This window comes from Alnus glutinosa, chromosome 7, assembly GCF_958979055.1.
Source record: "Alnus glutinosa chromosome 7, dhAlnGlut1.1, whole genome shotgun sequence".
Lineage (NCBI taxonomy): Eukaryota > Viridiplantae > Streptophyta > Magnoliopsida > Fagales > Betulaceae > Alnus > Alnus glutinosa.
In genome coordinates, this window is record NC_084892.1 from 18,739,979 (window position 1) to 18,762,546 (window position 22,568).

Sequence of the window (22,568 nt, forward strand, 5' to 3'; positions counted from 1 at the left end):
GCCACCTCCAAGACTATCCATTTTAAAAGAAAGAAATAGAAAGGAAAATGTTTGTTTGAATTCTCCTACTTATTTTTTATCCAAGTCCGTACAAAAGGCATGTAAATTCACAATCGAATCTGTGAGACCCACGTGGGATGTCCCACATATTCAGTAGTGAAATTTTTTACACACCTCTTTCATGAAAATCCCAAGTCAGTTGATGTTCATGCTGGATTCTGTCCCACATGCAACGAGAATAATTGGATGTAACGTGACTCAATAGGCAAGCATTGAGCAAGTTCCGGCATCTTTTATCTCGCAAAAGAAAGAGAATTAAAAAGATAATAAATAAATAAATAAATAATTTCTTGGTCATGCTAATCAAATGATGCTTGGTGCTGCTTCGTTACTCGTGCAGGCTACCATATCCAGATCATTTGATTCACTTGAGGTTTCCTTTGGAAAGACAAAGGTAACATTGTTTTCATTTCTGCTACACAAGACTTAGACTAATGTAACTCAGCGAAACGTCGCACTACGGTTCCCAGTTGTCGGAAAAGCTTGACGTCGTCTGCCCTGAGGAAGAAGTTCTGTTGTCCCATCATCTCTTTGGACTCCACCAATAACTGAACCTTTTTTCTTCTTCCCAGAATCAACCTTTAAACCTTTGTTACTTCCTGATGCCGACCGTTCTGAGCCATCTTCTCCAAATCTGACCTCTTTCCTTGCTGCTTCATAATCAAATGGCTTCAGCTGCAAGAAGCCAGATTCTTGAGATTTCCCAACTTGTCTGGCCTTTCCATTTTGATTAATTGATTCAAAGCATTTTTCAAAGCTCGAAGACAATTCTGAGAGAGACATAGGCTCATCTCTGTTATCCAACTCCAAACCAGACATCCCAAAATTGTTCTTCTGCTCATTGGTACCTTCCGAGTTTCCACCTATTGACTCCTCTGCCTCTGAATTATCCTCCAACAATATAATTTCATCTCTTTGAGGGCTGGCGGCTGGCATGGCAACAGATCCTTGAGGATCACAAATTTCCACAGCCGGTTTCGACTGCTCACTCATGCCCCGAAATGAGTGGAAGGGAAAGTTCACTGAAGATCTGATTTGCTCCAACTTCTTCATCTCTTCCTGGTAGAAGATAATTTTAATTCAAATAAAAAACAATACAAAATCCAGGTAGGTAGCATTGCGACTTATTCAAAGAAGCACACCGCGACCACAACATATGAATTCAACTTTTTATTCTTTCATAAGTAATCGAAAATTCATTAAAAATCCCAAACATGAATTATACAAGAAAAACAACTAACTAGAAAAAGAAAAAAAAAAATCAAGAAAATCATGAAAGCACACATGAATTCAACTTACAGATGTTAAAATAATTAAAAAGAAAGGAGCCAATGATAGAAATACCAAATAAGCACAAATTTCAATGTCACACGAGACATCATCAAACATATTAAATAATTATATATATGGATGAGTCAAACTCAGGAGAAAAGAAAAAAGAAAACAAACCACACATGAAAAAAAATCCCAACGAGAGAGATAGTAAAGATAGCAAACCAGGTTCAAGTATTATTAACTACCCTAGATATTGAAATTCGCAGAATAAAAAGGTTGGCAAACCAGAAGATCGACTATATGTGTGTCTCCACTGTTCTACATGAAGGTTCCTGGAATTGGCCCCCTGCTAGATCAGATGATCTAGTGGCTATTCAGGTTAGACTTCCGGATGTTAAAATTGGAGAAGCGGATGTTGCTGTTTGGAAGTCCAAGAGTGGTGTTTACTCTTGTGGAGAAACTTGGCATTTTCTTAGACCCTTTCCTGTGGTCCCTTGGTGGAAGGTTGTATGGCATCCCATGGCTATTCCCCGGCATGCTTTCGTATTGTGGCTGGTTTTTAGACAGGCCATTGCGACTAAGGAGAAAATGTGTGGCTGGGGATTTATGGGGCATACCTAATGTAGGTTCTGTTTTCATGTGCAAGAATCGATTGATCATCTTTTTTTCCAATGTGGTTTCAGCCGTCGTATTTGGCGAAACCTTATGGCGAATTGCTTAAGTCCTAGTCCTATTGTTAGCTGGGATGATATTGTGTTGTGGGCTTGTAGTCTTAAGGGTAAAAGGCTGCACACCACTCTTTGTAAGCTTGGTTTGGCTGCAGCTGTTTACCACATTTGGAGGTTGCGAAATGAGCTTTGTTTTGGAAATTCCCCCTTGACAGAGGAAGCCTTGGTTGCTCGGATCAAATGGGATGTTAGGACTAAGGTATTGACCCGAAAATTCAAGAGATCTCCTCTTGATAGGCAGCTTTCGGCTTTATGGATGTTGTAGCCTTGCTGTAGTTTGACTCAGTTGGTGCTTGTTTTTTTGGCTGTTTTGATGTAAGGTGTTTTGTGGGACTTCTCCTTTTTCTGGAGGTGTAATTGTTTTGTGTTTGGTTATAAAAGCTTTGATTCATCCAAAAAAAAAGACGACTATATGCGGCATTACGTAGATGAGTATATAAAACTCACCCTTTTATCAGTATTAAACTTCCTCTTTGGGGCTGAACTTCCCAGTAGCGCCCCAAAAGCACGGCTAGGCTTCTTTAGCATCTGAACAGTAGCTCCAGTAACCTATAAATGAAGGCAATCAGTTCTAGGCTAAACCACTGCCAATAAGAATAAGCATTATAAATATAAAAAAGAATAATAATTTACAACCTTCGCTGAATGCAACACCAAGGTATCATCATTTGCGTCTCTACTCTGCCCAGAAGTAGTGAGGCCTCCACTAGGGCGATCTGAAATACAACTATCGGAATTTATATTTACTTCCTCACTTTTATCTGAATGCTCCTCATAAGAGCCTCCGTGTGCACCCCTGCCCAGTTTTAAGGCACTGCATCCAAGCTCCGAAGACTCTGCTTTCAGCTCAGAAGAAGCAGGCAAAAGCACAGAAATATGACCATTTATTGTATTGCTACAATCAATGCTTTCTCTTCTAGCATTTGCAGCTTCAACTTCTGTAGGAGTATCAGGTAAGAAGACTTCAAATCCATCAGCAACCACAATATTTTCTTCCGCTGCCTGAATAATGAAAAAATTACTGCTATTTAGAAGAATAGCGGTTAACATTGTGCAGTGAAAGTAAAGTTCAAAAATCTGAAAGCCAATTTCTCCACTATATTGGGACAGCCCCATCAATTTTAATGGGCCTTACCCATTTTCACTTTATTATCACTTGTATAAGAATCCTTGACCAAGTGAATACCCTAAATTGTCACGTAATTTCACCAGTACATGTAAAAGACAGGAGACAACATATCAAATTGAAGGAACAGCGTCTCATCATAGTTTCCCTTCATAAATAGGACAGTCAAAGTTCTGGCAAATGGTCAACCAAGTCAAACTCTCTAAAGAATACATATGCTCTCCACTTGCTCCAACTCAATGCATAGCCTCCTGGACACACTAGTTTTTCAATTGATTGTTTGAGCATGACAATAGAATATTTTTGTATGCACAAGTTTTCTCAACCTAAGAAGGTCAGACATTCTAACCAAGTGCATTATACTTAGCAGCATTAAAGCTATCTGAGCCTTCCCATTAGCGAAACTACAGAACAATTGATAACAACCAACATATTTTGATTTCTATTCTGACTATCACATTTGTAGAACTCGTGGCCACATTCTATGGATTCAGATTCCACAAGCTCCCAACGAATTCCTACTCATAATTAATTGACTTGAATTTATTTTGGTAGATAACAACAGACAAGACATGATGACATCATCAACTGTAGCTGTATACTAATGCTTTAATGTTGCGAAGCCTGTTCCAAAAGATTAAATTTTGGAGTCTTCACTTTTTATGTCTGAATGCTTTACCTAACAAGTTGGAAGACCAACTTGTAAATTCTATGCATGTACTTCACCTTTGTAGATAATGACTCATCTTAAGACTACTTTAAGATACGATCAAATAATCGTTCACAATTTATGCAGCAATTTCAATTTTCACTCCATCAAACCCCGTATGGGCCTTACCATTTCTGTGTGGCCCAGCTTCAGATGTTCAGCAACAGCTTCAAAATCAGCAGCATTTTGCAGAGAATGCCTAATCACGCTAACAACGGAAGCAAGATTGCGCTCAATGTAAGGGTGCTTTGACTTTACCAGTCGACGTAGCTTGCTAGTAGAGTCAGGCTTGTGCTTGGCTTTTCACAACAGAAAAATAAAAATATTCAAACAAGTGTACAACATATGGACACTATTTGAAAATAAAATTTAATTAATCAAGCTGATAAATATTTGCTCCGGTTTCCCAATACCAATTTCAAGAACAACTTTGTTTGGCAATACGTAACCAGTACTCTCATCCTCTGCACGAGCAACAACATCTCGCCACTCACAAAGCCCCTGCAACCCATTTGAGTATGAACGTAAGAGAGAAACCAGATAACTAAAGCTCATTACATTATAGAAAGCAACTGCAGATTATCAGTTGATCACTATGAATGAAAATAGTCAATCTATAATATATACCATCTATCCATTTGTGACAGCCTTATATGATGATTCTCCCACGTCTAACAATCATATTATTGTATACGCAGATAAAAGATCTTATGTAATAAATCCCCTTGATACACTATCAATCTCAATAATAAAAGAGAAGGTACGGGAAAATAAGAAGCGACTTACCGCAACAACAGCAAGCTGCTGAGCATCAAGAGCAGCAGCCTGCAACCTGAATTGAAAGAGAAAATAGATGTTTACTGACAACTTATTGTTAAGAGAGAACTAGACCCTGCCAAAAGAAAAAGTATTGCGAAACAGGGCTTTTTTGGAAGCGGGAGGAAAGAGGGGGGGAAAAGCAAAGAAACAAGCATGATTACTAGGCTTTTATTTTATAAGTAATAGATGCGGGTTCGAAAAAAAGGGTCATACCCCAAGTAGGCAGGAAGTATACAAATGAGATTACCACATGAAAACATAAATTACACTTCAAAATCTAAAGGTACTAAAAGAAAGATGTCAAAGAGCCAAACAAAGAGTGGACTGATGCCCATCTGCAAAGAACTCCTAAGAAAATTCCACCTAAATCGCTATGCATTAATAGAAAGTTCATGTAGTTAAGTGGAATTTTAAACTGAGTAAGAAACTGACCCATATATATATAGATACGAATTGTCAGTCAAAAGCTCTTTTTCGTACAGTTGCATGCATACATCATAACTGCGCTTGTAGACCTGTCAGCAATAAGACACTTAAGTAAACATAGTAGAGTTATAGTTGTTGACAAGCATAAACCACCCAAAAGACAATGATAACGCCACTTTCCTCAACCTCCATTGATCAAATCACATTTACATATCTTACTTGCAAGGAAAGAAAAATTGCCCTCAAAATTGTGTGATTAGCAACTAATAGAATTGGAATATGCGTTCATACGAGTTCAAATGTGCAAGGAATTTGAACTATTTCACATTAAAACTTATATTCTCGCTGTAGCCCAAAGCATAAGCAACCGTCACAATGTTAGCAGCTACAATTGCAAGTGAAAGACTGGTCCACAAAGTTCCTAAAAATCCCCAAACGCAAGGGAGGGGAAGGCAGTCAGGCAGCAAGTTGCATGCACATACACACACCCACACCACACTCACACCCAAAGCCACAACCCATGCAACCAAATGCCTCCCAACAAACCCAACTTTCTCCAAAGATCCCGCTAAGGACCTAAAACAGCCAGACTTCCATTCCTTGCTTGTCAGAATCTTCTTAAAGGTAAAGTTCATAATTGATTTGGATAATTGTCCATAATTGTCATACAATTTTATGTTAGTCAATGCATGTTAGGAAACAACTAAGATCTTGATTAATTAAATTCCATATATTATAAAATAGAATTCATAATTTAGTTCGGACTTTATTCCAGATGGGAAAAAAAAATGTAATGTTTCTATTCATGTATTACTAAACTTAAGCAAGTGAGACATTTAGGGTTCATCTGATACACTAAATGAAAATTGGACTAGGAATAGTAATCATTTACTAGTAATTAGAAGCTGTTGTAATATAATAAGTGCTCCTATTCATGTATTTAGTTGGAACAGTGAAATAGAACCCATAATATTTTTTTTTACTGTTTTTGGTAAAACATGACAAGCTGGAAGAAAATAATATTTTAACTACTTGAAAGCTAAGTGGTAATTCTAAGGATTCCTCCGGGGGGGAAAATAAAGATGTCTCCTATGTTACCTCAAATTTCCTAATAAACCCTAATCAAAAATTTATCTATACTAATGTGTTATAACTTTTGAAGGCTTCAACTGGCATCCCCTTCTGTGTAAATTGACCAATAAGAATCATCTCAAAGGATATATTATCATCTAATCATATATTTCTAGTTTTGTTTACTGAAAATATACAGATTAAGAAAAAGGTAGGTGAATCCTCACAATCCCACAGGCCACAACTGTAACTCGCTTTGCCATAGCCAGACGACATCACACTAAACCTTTAACAGATTTTTCATTAGTTGTATGGCCAAACCCAATTATTCCCCTCCTAATCTCCCGTCTTCAATTAAAGAGAGAGGAAGAAGGGGGTGAAGCAAATTTTTTTATCAGAATGCGGACCTCAATCAGCCAAAATTCAATCTCGCAAGAAACATGCCGGTCCCAGTAAAGGATGATTCTCTCATGACATTGAGCCAAACACCAAAGCCAGAACCACAACCTTCTTTCCGATAATTAAACTAAACATCTTCATTGTCAAACCGTGGAGGGGTTGGTCATGAGGATGAAGAAGGGTATGTATGCAGTCAACAAGGTTGAAGGCATTCTGTTCCGGATTATAGAGACATTGCCAAGGAAAGTGTTGGAGCAGATGAAGATATCACCGAAGGATGAGGGGACTTCAAAGATAACAACTACTAGCCGTTCATGCGTGTGCCTCTGTGTTTGTGTGTGCGTGCGCGGTTGTGTTGGGGGGATTAGGAACAGTTATTATAATAAATAGATGTTCCTCGTAATTAAAATTGCAACCAAATAACATAATGGTTTAAACTTTTTAACAGCCATACAATTAGAGGGGTAGCCCAATCGGCTGGAGACCACGCACTGTGAAGCAGAAGTCACTAATTCGAATCTTCCATTTCCCCTCTCCATGGAGCTAAGTACTTATTAAAAAAAAAACTACACAATTAGAGGGTCTAATCTGCATACCAAACCTGTCCTTAGAAAACCAACAAATTAGCCATTTTCAACTATTGACACTCCAAAGTAGTAATACCTCCATTTTCAAACAACTATGAAGCACAATAACAATATTTTTTTTTAAAAAAAAGATTTCATTAAAAAAAGCGTAAGGCGCCCCTAAGTACACAGGAACAACCCAGCTAGCCCACGTAAAAAAACCCAAGAAAACCCACTAGGATCTACACGATAACAAATTATAACTCCATTAGCCCAAAAAATGATATTCTATTGACAATATATGAAGCATCAAAAGAGCAACCGTTAGTATAGACTTCTACTTTTCCTGACAGTGTCTGAGGCTCTTTGAGCACCCAACTAATCCTTGAAAACCTACATCTCTTGAGAAAAGGAGATTCAAGAGATGAAATATAATATCAGAGAAAAAACAAAATTGAAAAAGGCTCTCTAAGGGACAGCACAACACCCGAAGTATCACCATCCACCACTTTTTCCCCTTTGAACGCTAGGCTTTGTATGCCACAAGGAAAGGATCGTATTTTTAAGATCAGTGAGCCTGAAAAATCTTAGTCTAACAAAACAAGATCCCCAGAACAAGCAATTAAAAGAGCCACGCAATAAGTAATTAACAAATTATGAATCACATTGCTTATGACTCATGTATATTTTATTCTTCAAGTAAAAAATTGAAGTTCTAAAATCCATAAATTATATGCTTCTCAACATTGAAAAGTATAATCAGGATAGGGGTAACGTTCCTATGGGGAATTCAAGGGGGTGTTTAATTGAATCCAAATCTTTTGAGTTTGCAGTGGGGCGAGGGTCTTAGTGTTACGGATTCTTTAAAGGAGTAGGGGCAACATTTGATCTATCTGCTTGGGTAAAGTATCTCTTGGTTGTTAGCTACCATGGAGGCTTTGGTTCAAAAGGAGGGACGAAGGATTTTTTGAAATCCTCCAGAGTTGGGAACATAGCCTTCCACAACAAGCATTAATCTAATTAGCATGGGTGTTTCTTGGCTGTGGAGGAGTATGGGGATGGACGAAGGGGATTTATCGCAGTATCAAAAGGTAGAGATGGAAAAGGGTAGAGATCTTTCGCCCTCGAGTTGTGCTTGATTCTACAATTATTCAATTTGTTATCCAATGGTGGGAGTAGATCTCAGACAACTGGGGTTAGAAGAGTTGGCCGTTTTTCGCATGGTTTGGGCGGAAGTGTGTGGGTGTCGTTGAAAACTCTGATTTAGGTGGTCACCAACAAGTCGTATGCGGAAGTGCTGGCTAGAACAACGAAGTCTCCAGTATTTTCCTTATCTTCTAGGGTTAAATTTGGAAATTCATTTCTGACAACTCCGAAGAGACATACTGAGACTGGAAAGGTTGTGTCTGGGTTTTCGCCAGGGTGTTCAGAGGATCCCTGATCCGCTAGTGGAGTCTGCTTGAGGAATGACAGGAGAGATTTGGATGCAATTCTTGATTTGTGCACCATAAGAGAGAAGTTGGTTCGCATAAAAATGGATGGTCTCCATGTATGAGCAAATCGATTTAGGCCAGAGCCCAATTGGTTTTGGAAGTAGGCCAAGCGCTAAAAGGGTTGTGTAAGTCAAGTTGAAGCCCAACATAGAAGGCAATATCCTTTCTAAGTCGCCCATTGTTGCGAGCAGTTCCGGTTCGATACGCTTGGCCCATTCTAAAAAAGTCTCTAAAGGTAAGGGTTTGTTGGGCTCTAGTGGTATTCTAGCCAAACTCTAGGCATGGTTTATGCCATGATCAGTATAGGTGTTCTTAGATTTCTTGTTTGGGCTCATCATATGTTTACTATGGGCTTAGACGTCAATACCCGTGCCTACTTCACCGCAACTACCATGATCATAGTTGTCCCCATCGGAATAAAAATCTTTAGTTGGATCGCTACCATGTTGTTGGGGGGGGGGGGGGGGGGGGGGGGGGGGGGGTTCGATACAATACAAAACACCCATGTTATTGGCTGGAGGGTCCATCTTTTTGTTCACCATAGGAGGACTCACTGGAATATTCCCGGCAAATTCTGGGCTAGACATTGCTGTACATGATACTTATTATGCGGTTGCACATTTCTATTATGTACTCTCTATGGGAGCCGTTTTTGCTTTATTTGCAGGATTTCACTATTGGGTGGGTAAAATCTTTGGTCAGACATACCCTGAAACTAAAGGTCAAATCCATTTTTGGATCACTTTTTTCGGGGTTAATCTGACTCTCTTTCCCATGCGTTTCTTAGGGCTTTCGGGTATGCCATGTCACATTCCAGATTATCCAGATGCTCACGCTGGATGGAATGCCCTTAGCAGTGTTGGCTCTTAGTCATGCATTATACCATTGTTCGGAGCCCTCAACAAAATGGGGTGGCGGAGCGCATGAATAGAACTTTGGTGGAACGTACAAGGTGTATGTTGAGCAATGCGGGTGTCGGTAAAGAGCTTTGGGCGGCAAAACCTTTAAAGTTGTCAGTGGGGCTGCCTAAACTATAGCCCTCGTGCCAATATATGTGAAAGTTGCCATCAACGTTGGTAACATTTGGTGGGACTACAAAATCTAAGATGATGTCTGCAGCCCCAGCAATCGCCATATGGCAAGTCTTTGTGAAATAACTCCGATGAGAAGAAAAAAGAAGGCGTTAAGAGACCCTCCTGGCCCAACCCTAGATACTCTAGGATCCTTTTTCAAACCTGCTCCCATTTCGAGTCAAGAGAAAGATAAATAGACACATCACATTGCGCTGATCGGTGGGTGTGAAAATTCTTATGTTGCAGTTGATGTCAAAGTTTCATAGCTAGCGAGGCTAAAAGCAAAGAGCACAGTGCTAGAGTCAACAGGCATTAAGGAAAAGAGTGTCAAGAGCCCAAATGCTAAAGCAAAGCACAGTGCAAAGGAATTCATTTTTGTTAAAAGAAGGGCAGGGGGTGGGCAAGGTAGGCTTAGCTCTGAAACTGGAGGTATCTATACCGGCTTGCTCGTCTTCCTGCCTTCCTTCCAAGGACCCTTCTATCCAATAATTAGTCTCCCATACTTACTGCTTGCCCTATGGCCTAACGGCCTACTCTATTCTGCCTAAAGACAAATCCTATACTTAGCTTTCTTCATACCGGTGATCCAATCAAATATTCAATTACCAGATCCACCAGCCTTAACCCTATCTCTCGTCTTTCCCCTTGCGGGCACAAAATAAAGTATATGACCACCTAACGCTCTTTCTTCCCACCTCCAAGCCCAAAGCCAAAATATTGCTCAAGTGGAAAGTGAAAACGGGCTCTAGGTCGTCTTCTTCAGGCTCAAATCCAAGGATGGGCCTGGGTCCTTGTTCTATTCAATCTGGAGGACCTACAGCAGGCCGGTCGCGCAGTGTTGTCTTCTCTATCGCTCCCCTTGAAAGAGATCAACAACTTTCGTCAGACATGGATACGAAAAGCTCCTTCATCGGCGCTTCTCTGCCGATGGATCCGAGTTTATCTCGTGATTGTCGCTGCTCGTGGAGGGAAGCACTAAGAGTAGATTAGAACCTACTGGCGGTAGGCCAGTATCTTTGATTAGCCTCAAAATGTTTGTCGTTCGTGTGGATCAGACTGTTTTAGGGGTCAAAGCCACAAAGGGGTATCTCGCTAGTGACTCTGTCTAAAGTGTTGTCTGCAGAAACATAGGGTTTGTTTGGGAAAGACATGTACAGAACAGAGTAGTGGGTTGTTAATTTTGAAATTAGTAAAAAGTGATTATGTAATATAAAAAAGTGAAAAAGTTTTGTATTGTAATGAATTTTTTTATTTGAATGGAAATAAAAAATTATTGATGTGATATAAAAAGTGAAAAAAGTGGGAATGTTTTGATGTTGATTGGTATTGGGAAATATAAAAAAGTTAAAAAAGAAAAAAGTATATGAACAGTACACGCATTACTGTGTACTGTTCTGTAACTTAACAAACAAGGCCATAATCGCATCCGCTCCTCCATCCCTAGCTTCAAATACCACCGATGATGAGGTATTGATAGTTTCTCTTAGATATTGTCTCCTTGGTGTTGGTGAAACCGGTGACGTTTCCTACTCTGGAGGAATGCCTTGATTATTAGGCAAGTAGGTGGTGGGTGTTGTAGCTTATGATTCAGGGCCTGCAAAGGTCTTCGACTCTAGCTCGGGCCTTGTTGGTGTTGGCAATAGTTGTAAAAGGGGGGAAGCAAATCTCTTTACTGAACTATGTTCCCTCTTCTTTACTTTTCCTCTTTTGAGCATATGTAGGAGGGCAAAGTTAGTGTTGATAAGAGGGGGTTGGGGAGGGGGGGTGTTAATGCATTGCATACTTTGACTTCGTTGGAGTTGGGTAGTGCATAAGGGAGTGGCCATCCTGATAGCCAGTCGTTGCCTCGGCTGGATGTGGATCTTTACACTAAGGAGGAGGCCATGTTCTGCAAACCTTTGAATTCTTGTCCCTCTGTTGTGTTTGGGAAACTGATTGCTCAGAGCCGGAGTATTTAGATTGGGTTTTTCAGGAAGTGAAGAATTTCCATCGTTATGTGGGGCTATCATGTGAGGGCTTATGGCATTGTTGACAGCCATTGATGCAAGCCACTACCAAAAGGATTCCAATTCCAAACTTGTAAAGAGAGGTAAAAGAGATTTAAAAAGATTGGCTTGCTCTATAAATTATGATTCTGCACCCCCAACTCAAAATGAATCAAGCAGTAGGCAGTTGATATACACTCCTAGTGTACAAAGCACAAATACAACGGGAATGATGAGCAGCACTTCAGAAAAGATAAAATTACACTCATGCATTATGCAATATGAAACCATAATTAGAAACTAAAATAAATGGTCAAAACAAAAGGGCTTCTGCAGTTTATAACATTAATGAACAAAGTAAACATCATAAAGGGACAAAAACTCATATAATTCCACAAAACATCTAGAAGATACTAAGGGTGCATGAAGATTATACCTCAACTAAAGGAGTATCAAAATTTTCAGACTCCTTGGGCATTGAAAACAACTTGATTCTCATTAAATCATATATATGCAATAGATAGTGTGTATCTTCTCTGGCATATCTGTAATCAAAAGAAACTCAATTAGATGATGGTGGAAGTTAAACAACCTCCATCATCAATGAGAAATAGTAAACAAGTAATAATGTGCATGCAACACTTTAAACATATATTAAAACTGATAACCACTTATAAAACATTCAAACTGACTAAACAAAACCTGATTTATGATGCAAAGAGGAATTAGTATTCTTTCATAGTTACATACTTAAAGTACTCTCTGGTGCAAATCTAGTATTTTTTCATAGTTACATACTTAAAGTACAATCTGGTGCAAATCCTCCAATGACTCTTTTTAATGACGTGTAACCCCTCCAAAACAAGGGCACTTCGTATACCCACCCCTATCAGGTAAATCTCAGACCCATGTAAAACACCCCCTCCACACAGATCGGGTAATACACCGGCTTCGCCAGTGGACTGGCCCCAATGAATTGTTTGCACCTAAGGAGATTCAAACCTTAGACCTCATGGGTCTACCACAAAGACCAAGGCCCTTACCACTTGAGCCAACCCCTTGGGAAATCCTCCAATGACTTTAGCTGCAATCAATTGAAACTACCTCCCAAATAGATTTCACTGAAATTGCACATTACTTCTATGGTGATGTTCTCTTTCTGTAAGTGATTTTAGACAATCTAAAGTGAGGATTGTCTAATTTTCAAGAGTTAGAAATTTATAAATTGATGTACTCCTTGTAAAGTTACCTGCTGCTTACATAATTTCCCTACTCAAACTACCTATGGATGTGATCTCATATGCCAAGTGATGATTAGTGGGTGCAAGTAAAGAAAGACTCCAACTAAATGCATGTTGGAAGGCTGAACGCGCCAGAAGTACTAGTTCACCTATTCGTTAATGAATTATTAAATCTATTTGTAAGGGAAAAAAGAATAAACAAAATTAGAATTACCAAAAATTAGACAACTACTTTCAACTGTACCTGAGCATCTCCTCAGGAAGAGGGCGTAATCTCCAATCTGCATTCTGGTATCTGCAAGGAGTTGACTGGTCAACCTTACAGTTTATGGAAGAAGAAGAAGAAGAAGAAGAAGAAGTCAAACCACAACCTGCAGCAGATAAAGGGAATAGGAAAATTAACTAAAAAGACGTACTCTTTGTTAGCGGTAACTCCACAAAAGTGATGCAAAAGAAACTCCAAGCTATTTCTCTCTAGTTTTAACACCTTTGAGGCCTGAGGATTAGAAAGAAAAATGCCCATTTGCTTTAAAGTAAAAGAAAAAACATAAAACAATCATGACTACATTACAAAAGAGGAAGGGGGCATTTTGGGGTTAAGGGGAAGGAGGATTGAAAAGCAAACTAAAGAATCATGCCAAGTATCTTTATAGAAAGAGCAACTTTCTCATCTACCATTGGACCTAGTAACCAAGTGGTACATCTTCCCTTTTAATAAGCAGGACCCATTGGCCAATATGGAAAGGTTACCCCTTTGTTTAGCCTACTATTACCAATTAAATGAAAAGACAACAACTACCTCATCTTCTTTAGAAGGAACAATGTAAATTCTCTCAACTTTGCATTCATCAAAAAATTCTCATAAACTTTGGTAAACAAATGAATGTATGTTTAAATGTAAGTTGCAAAATTGATGGATTTTTTGACTTTAGTTGATGAGGGACAGTGCAATGTCTCTGTTCCTAAGCAAAAAGAGAAAAGAGAGGTCAAGAATCTAGAATGCTCGATCAATTTCGATGCTAGGAGTGTTAGTTCTAGCCGGGTTAGAGGCAAGAAGTTGGGAGTTTTCTTCTGTCTTTTGGGTTTTTTTCGGGTGTTCTTCCTTTGTTTTCTGTTTTTCTTTTGTTTTGGTGTCCTTATTATATACTCCATGTATACTTAAGGGCGCCTTTACGCTTTTTAAATGCTATTTCTTTCCTTACCTATCAAAAAAAAAAAGGTGCAAATCAAACTTATGGGCATCAAAATAATAGAACAAGAATTGGAATTGTATGCTATTGAACTGAAACGACACTTCCTCTCCCCATATGAACAACAAAAAGAATGAGTTTGTGTATTCAAGATGCAATAGATACATGCATAACAATAAACAAAAATAAATAAAAAAATGTAATCAGCCTTGCTCCACCACAATAATAAACATATACAGGCCAAAGACAACAAACACATTAGCAGAGGCCCAAACAGAAATATCTCATCTTAAATCTTTCCCTTTAAATAAGTCATACCATCATCAAGACTTTCTCCAACCTTCTGACCACGTGGAAGAAAGATTAAAATATAGTTTTGAAACAATACAAAAACTTTGGGGTTTACCATGTCCATCTAAGATAGGAGCCAAAGCAAACGGCGATTGGTCTTCTACTTGCAGCCACAAATACAAAAAATGCACACATTTAAGGTTTTGAGTGCTAAACCAGTATGTTGTCATCCATCAATTATTTTAATGTCGCACTGATGAAGACAAGTACAGCACTCTTATAGAGTTTACAAAAGGCGTGAAAAAGATGCTTTGAAGTCCAAACTTTAATTTGGCACATGCTAAGATGATATGGAGTCTACTTGGGACCTTGCATAATTTAGTTCAAGTCTGGTTGGGTCTTATGTTTTATTTTAACTTATTATTGGGATTGGGTTTTACTTATAGGTTTAAATAGTTATTTGGTTTGCACTTTAATAGTTAAAGTCCAAAGAGTCTAAGTCCATTAGGGTTAGGAATTAGACGCCTATAAATGTAAATGTAATGGTTTGTCTATGACTATAGAATAAAGAAGACATCGATAAGAATTCTAGCAACTATTGCTCTTATGGATTGCATGATGTAACCCCTCCTAAAATATTTCCACACTCCCACTCGAAAGGACCCGACTACCTCTTTAGAACACCAACCTTCCCTAGATGAACTCCACACGCACATACATTAATAAACCAATAGTGGCATAGGCCATCTTGTTAAATTTTAAAGTGAGCAAACAACACACACCGCTCAATGAAATCCACATTGGAGAACTTTGTATGGAGCACACACATCAACTCTAAACACTCCATGAACATCAAAATTTTGGAATTGCAAGACCATTGGTCAAAAAGATTTATCAAGATCCTAAAAAACTCTATAAATCAGACAAATAAGACACGTTGGTTTATCTTGAAAAGTGAAAGATATACATTTGGGGTTGGTTATATCAATAAGATGGCCTAAATACAGAACACCAAATTCTCATTTCAATCAATTTTCAAATTATGTAATTTTATTTTCACACTGCTGTGTGTCAAGAAACAAGCAAGGAAAAATGGTTGTGGCTGCCTTACCCTATGTAGATGCATCTAAATAAGTGCATAAAAGTGGCTAGATTCATAAGCCTCTATAGAGAAAAAGTGAATATTCCAAGGAAAGCTTCTCCATTATTATCAGTTGGTCATACGGTCATAGGCTCTTCATATATATATATATATATATATATATATATATATATATATAAGACTTGGCCATAGGTTCTATTACTATATCAAATCCAACAGCCTTGGAAACAAAGAGAGAACCCAAGTAAACGTGTATGTCCCTCCTCAAAGGGCAGAAACTGACACTCCATCCCTCCAACTCCATGAAATAGAAAGTAAAAGAATTCGAGTATTTCTACCTAAAGAGTAAAGCGAAAAATTTAATTGTTTTCTCCAAATGAAGCAAAAGAAGTTGCATACTCATTCTAATGAACACCCAAAACCCATAAATACCATGCACTATAACCAAACCCATCACTTTTTTTTTTATAAGTAAATTTAGCCTTATTGAAAGTATAAGGCGCTCCTGAATACACTAGAAGTATACAACAGGAAATACCTAACTAGAAAAGGAAAAAGAAACAAGAAAATCAGCAAAGCTGATAGGTAAAGGGTACAAAAAAGCCATCGACCAGAGATACAGCGTATGAAGAAACGACTCTAACACTTCCTCTAGGGAGCTCTCTAGGTTCTCAAAACACCTAAGGTTTCTTTCTCTCCAAATACACCAAAAAATGCAGATAGGCACCATCTTCCATGTTGTAGCGCTCCTTGAATTAACCCATCACTTAATTCATTGCTAATAGATTTATCTTGTGGCACAAAAAGCAGGTGCATTGCATAAAATTTGGTATGATCTTATAACCAATGTTGTACATGTAGAGCAAAACTACTTGGGAATATCAGTTTCTGCTGGAACCAATGTAATGATAAATTTACAAATGGTAATATAAGATACTTACCTACAGAATTTTTTTTTTGATAAATAATTCAATCTCAATATCAAAGCCCAGAGAGGCACAACCCTAATAAACATGAAGTACAGAAGAGAACTCCTTTTAAGGAGAAAAAGAAGAACAAGCGTCCAAAAACTCAGTCAAACCTGGCCAGTGTCAAACAAATTGCATACATAAATGCCAAAGTCCCGTTGAAGCCATACAATATCTCGATCTGCTCCATGCATAACCTAATTAATAACATATATCATCACACAATGAAGCAAATCTGAAACAAAACAAAAAAAATTCCAGGCATGCAAGAGATCAACCTTTCTCTTGGTAGGGTCCTTGAAAACTTCCCTGAGGTATGGACCAATATGAATTCGAAGTTTTAGAGTATCAACAACAAAATCTTCGGTTCTAGTAGATATTTGCATCAAGCAAGTCAATCCTTGAAAAGATCGATATTGATTATGTTCCAAATCAACCTAGACAGCCACACAAGTCAAAATGTGTGTAAAGAATGCCATATTGTAATAAATTTAAAACAAAGAGGGAAAAAATCAAAGCATTGAAGTGTCATCTTAAGCAAACTTTTATTAAGTCATGGGGCAGGCAACGCACAGAAATTGAAAGAAAGATAGGCAAAAAGAAAAATGTAACAAAAGTTCCAAATGCAGAAAAAACATATTGACAAAAAAATACCAGCAATCAGAACTAATGGAGAACTTTCAACAAGAAATCTCTCTCACCAACATAAAAAAGGTCAACTTTAGGAATTGCTCAGTACAATATCAACCTCACATTATTTTTGAAGTGACACTAGTTCTAGGAGGGAAAAAATGGAGAAGTAATTGAGCAAGCAATTAGCACTAATGAAGCGAGCAAAGTTAGGTTCAAAGCTCATAAAAATTAGTTCGAAATTTTAGATTAGATAACTGGTTTGCCAATTGATACCAATTGCTAAAGTACATAAGCACTGTAACTAAGACTAAAGTCAACCATTTTTAGGTATCAACAAGTGCAAGATGTCAAAATCTAGTTCACCAAAAGTTTATAGTGCTATTCTATACTACATAAAATCTTCAGTCTAACTGAATCCACTTGTCAACTTTGCACAAACAAGATTGCTGCAATGCAATCCAAATGTAATAACCCACCCCTAACAACGCAATATTGTCCGTTTTTGTCTCTCCCGAACCAGACTCTCCAGGAGGTCATCCATCCTGGTACTACTCTCGCATACGCACGCTTAACTGTGGAATTATGATGGGTTCATGGCCATAAACACTTTAAAATACGTTGTGCCAAAAAGGGTGCAAATACACATATAAGCACATCTCCATTCCCATACTCGGGCGATGTGGGACATCACACCAAATTATTACCCTAATGATGTTATAAAAGAAAAACTTACGTCAAAGGATATTTTAGTAGTTGCACACAGCCAACTATGAGGACTCCTAATTTGCAAATATAGGTGTATATGGGGTTCGGTGAGCTTACCAGTTCAACATACATAAAAGTGAGATTGACTCGGGCAACGACTCATTTTTTACTCTATGCCTTGGTAATAGAATTATAGAAGTACAACTTATCAAAAAAAATAGAATTATAGAAGTACATACTTCAAGTTCTAATCTTTTGTGAATGATTGTTATTGCACATGAGAAACTTTCTAGCCAACACTGAAATCAATAGATTTATTTCAAGTCTCGCAAAAAAGACAAAATATTTTTAAAAGCACATCAAAACATGAACGCTACCACTTGTTGACATAACACAAATCTTGTAGTAAAATTTACCGCAAATTCATTTACACCACGCAATTTAGCAGCCATCTCTTTCAAATCTTTCACTTCCTCCACAAACTTGAATGGGGTTGACTCTAGCGAGGGAGGTTTTATAGGATCCACATTCCCAATATCTTTATCAACAAAATCCAAAACCGAAAGCTTCTCCTGTGTGAATGAGAAAACAATATTAACAGCACAAATTTTCTAATTTTGCCAATATAACCAATAGATTATACAAGGAAACAATAAAATAAAAGATTAGAAAATTTTATGTGGGCCAGACTTCTCAATGAGAGGAGCCTAGCATGTAGAATTTAGAGTAGATTGGAGTCAGATTTTTTAACTCAAGCCACCTGCTCTAATATTTATGCCAAAAGTTGAAGTTAATAGGAAATAATGATCTCAATCGCTTAACTATTCTTCTCATGCAATCAACATGCATAATGCCAAAGAAGCACATTCCTTAAAACACACTATCTTAGTAATGCCTCAATTAGAACATATAGCTTTAACCATGCTTATCAAACCCATGACCCAACAAAACGGGAAGAAAAAATGTGACAAGAATAATTATTCAATGCAGTTTTGCATCATTATATCCTTGTGTAAGAGCTTCTTCAATTACTCATAGCAAAGGCTAGCCAAAGTCGTGGAAGGTGTCTACAGGAATGCATATTTGAGTTAATATTAGGATATACCATTTAGCAAGTGTAAAAGCTATTTTTTGTCAGCAAAGAGAAAAATTTCAAATTTGAGAACCTTTCCTGATCCTCCTTGACAATATGTTGGTCCTTTCTTGGCAACAGTGTATTTACTTTGAATTGTTTAATTTCCTCAAAAGAACTTCTTATGTATTCCCTTTTAATATTTTCCAGGTTCAATTATACATGCCTTCAATCCATGAATGACTGCCCCACGGTACCAAAAAGATCAAGTTGATTCATTTACATAAAACGGTAAACCAGCTCAAATCAAGATGATATTGGGTTTCTTTAAGGAGTTACAAATGAGCATAGGTAACAGGTTGCCAATATCAAAACCTTATACAAGTTCAACGTGCTAGAAAATGTAGAATTTGGGAGGCAAAAAAGGCAAATCAATTGAGGATGACACAAACAGTTATTTGGTTTGCGCTTTAATAGTAATGTTTGCTTATGCAGACATCACTATTATGCCTTAAATCAAAGATTGATACAAGAGCTGCTCATAAATAATAGAAACAAGGAGCATGCTTCTCCCCAGATTTAGCTAAATACATAGAAAAGATATCTCAGCATCTTTTTACAAACATTACCAACTTATTTCATCTTATAGATCTTCTCATCTAGTCAGCTTCCAGCATAGAAGTATTTTGATTCAACTGTCTTAAAAAAAAAAAACTTGCTGACCACCACAATGCAAAAGTTGATAAGTACATTATAGGCCTTATATATCCTTTCAATCTCTCCATCACTTTTCTTTTTCTTTTTCTTTTTTATTGGTAAGTTACACACACACCCGATGGGACTTGAACCCAAGACCTCACCCTCCACCTCGTTACAAAGGGAGGAAGTACCATTTTAGCTAAAGCTCATTGGCAATTCAATCCCTCCATCACTGCATACAAGTTTGACCGAAACTTTCTTGGTTATAGGCCATATATATCTATATATATATATATATATATATATATATATATATATTATGAATTATAGGCCTTATATATACTTACTGCTAAAACTTGGTATGGTACCCTTAATATAAAAGCTCTATAAGCTTACTTCATTGGCTTCTACTAGCTTTCTGATAAAAATAGGGGTAAATGACACTTTCTTCCCACAAACTACCATCCTTATACCACTTATTCTACAAACTTTAACAAAGTGCAACTCAGAGCCTTTTTTGAAGATTCAATGCCAGTTTACCCCCTCTGTCCAAATCAACTGCTAAGGTGAACGGAAAAGCATCTGAAATAACTAAATTACCTTGACAAGCATGCTTATTTTTTTTTAGATACAATAATGTCCCATCTTTTATATTGAAAATCAAGATCAGGGGCATTTGAAAATGTTGCTGATAAGTTTTCTTTTTCTTTTTTTACAGTCTTGAGATTCATTTTTCATATAATAGGGCAATTTAGTCATTTCACATGTTTATCCATCTAACTTAACGGCTGATTTTGACTGAGACAGAAACTTCAAAATAGGATCCAAATTGCACTAAGTTAAAGTTTATGGGATAAATGACACACAAGTTGTAGTTAACGGAAGGAAAATGTCATTAACCCGTAAAATAGTATATATGAATCCCCTATACATTCTCTCATCTGTGCTATAAACATGGAGATAGTATTCTAGTTTTTAATTACTAAAACTCAAAACTTAAGAAATAAAAACCATACTCAAGTTAGTATTCTGGCTTTTAATTACTCATTCCCAAACTTAAGATATAAAAGCCCAAGATCAAAGGTTTGAAAGATCAAGATCATAGGCTGTCTCCTAATTGAAGAACAATTTGCCCAATTTATTTGAAGGTATGTAAAAAGTAATCCTAGATGCAAGTCACCCCTACATTTGTGAAACTTTATTTCAGCATCCAATTTTATTGGCAATCAACTTAACAATACCATGCTTTCAAGAATGAAACCATGTTATTCGTCGGGGAAAAAAAAAAAAAAAAGAATGGAAACTTGGCGCAATACAAACCATTACAGCATATCACATAAGCAAAACCATGAATTGCCTATCACATAAGCAAAACCATGAATTGCCTCTCATATACCGAATTACCCTGATACAATCACTCATTTCATCCACCATCCCAATCAAAAGAACATCTTTACAGGATAACCAAACACAATAATTTACTAACTACACCAAACATAGTTATTGATCAAATTCCATAAAAACAAAGTTAGAAACCACTAACCAGGGGATGAATAAACCTCAGCCCATCCTCACTCCTCTGCAACCAAACGTGCTCAAATGGCTGGTTCGAATTATTCACAAGAATATTCAACTCGTCCTGCGGCTTCCGTATCGATGGAATATGAAACGGCACCTTCTGCTTCGGCCCCGTCGTCTTCTTATCCTTGGTCGCAACCTTCACCCCCATCGCCACACTCGCCTCCCCACCCACTGAGCCATGGCTCGCCGAGCCATGACTCGCCCACTTTTTCTTCTTCCCGTACACTACCTGAAATCCGTCATCCGTGTCCGTTACGGCCTGGCCTGTCTCTTCTTCCTTCTTCCGAACCCTCTGGAACTCGTCGGCCGATACGTGGAACCGCTCCAACAGCTCGTCGTTCACGTTCACCAGCCAGTCGTACGCGTCATCAATGTCGCTGCGGGCAGGGAATGTCATTTCCTTGTCCCCCCAAACCCTCGCCGTCGAGGAGCCGATCGCCTCAAGCATCGACTGCGATTTCTTGGAGATTTCTTGGATCGGGGCCTTGAACTCATCGAAGTTGTAGAAGAAGTGGAAGTCCTTGCCGGAGGGCACGCCGCGGGAGGAACCGGAGAGCTCGGACACCGACGAAGCTAGCGAGCCTGTGGACAGGTCATGCAGGGTTTGGACCTTCTGAGCTTGGCCTTGGTCGACGTTCATGGCGTCTTGGTGATCGTCGTGGTGTTGGTTCATGGCCATCGTAGAAATCTTTTGATTTTGGTTATGGTTTGTGAGGGGTTTAGGGTTAGGGTTTTAGCATTTCGATCACAGAGAGCTCCAATTAACGTGCGTCTCACTTTTCAGTTGGACAATTACAAATTTACACACACAACTCCGATTATTATTGTTATAGTTATAGGTCTGTGTCACGTGACCAGCGTGGGAATGCACCTGACGGTAAAATAAATGTGATTGTACGTGAACAAAATGGTACTATTTTTGCTTTTTAAATAATAAATAAATAAAACCAAATCATCAAATAACAGAAATAGAGAAATGTATATGCATTTTTAAGTGTATGACTCATTAGAAAGTTCAATAATAATTTATTTAAAATTAAATAATAATTTTCTGTTATGAAAGTAAAATTCTACAACATGTAAAAGACGTTGACATAACTTAAAATTCTACAACATGTAGAAAACGTTGACATAATTTTCATTAGTTTATTTTAGAGTAATTGTAGTTTAATTAAATAAAAATAATTATAGTTATCTATCTAAGTTTGAGCCTTTTAATTATTTGTTGTATTATGGTGCAGAAGTTATTTAGTAGTAGGTTTCTTTCTCCAAGTAGTTTATTTGTATTAAGAATTTATATTAGGGTAGAGGTAAGAGTTCATCTCCTATTTATGTCTTTGTAATTCTCTTATTTAT

The 22,568-nt window shown here is 37.8% G+C and overlaps 1 protein-coding gene across 1 annotated transcript; it reads right to left on the reverse strand.

The window, feature by feature from the left end:
- Positions 1-315: 315 nt before the first annotated feature.
- LOC133872563 (protein RRP6-like 2) lies at positions 316-22,016 on the reverse strand. The gene is made up of 14 exons (XM_062310124.1): positions 21,175-22,016; positions 18,277-18,432; positions 16,801-16,959; positions 16,636-16,719; positions 13,388-13,467; positions 13,216-13,266; positions 12,167-12,275; positions 5,150-5,232; positions 4,685-4,730; positions 4,312-4,399; positions 4,028-4,197; positions 2,700-3,065; positions 2,511-2,612; positions 316-1,119 (listed from the first exon to the last, which is right to left on the reverse strand). The coding sequence occupies exons 1-14, from the start codon at positions 21,889-21,891 to the stop codon at positions 502-504; spliced, it is 2,829 nt and encodes a 942-aa protein (XP_062166108.1). The 5' UTR covers positions 21,892-22,016; the 3' UTR covers positions 316-501.
- Between the last annotated feature and the right edge of the window lie 552 nt (positions 22,017-22,568).

Bases quoted from the DNA above. Each gene is read 5' to 3' on its own strand.
- LOC133872563 (XM_062310124.1), bottom strand. From the start codon at position 21,891: ATGGCCATGAACCAACACCACGACGATCACCAAGACGCCATGAACGTC. The intron at 16,960-18,276 runs GTAAATTTTACT...GTGGCTGTCTAG, and splicing joins GTGGTGTAAATGAATTTGCG to GTTGATTTGGAACATAATCA. The intron at 3,066-4,027 runs GTAAGGCCCATA...TTCATTATTCAG, and splicing joins AGCTGGGCCACACAGAAATG to GCAGCGGAAGAAAATATTGT.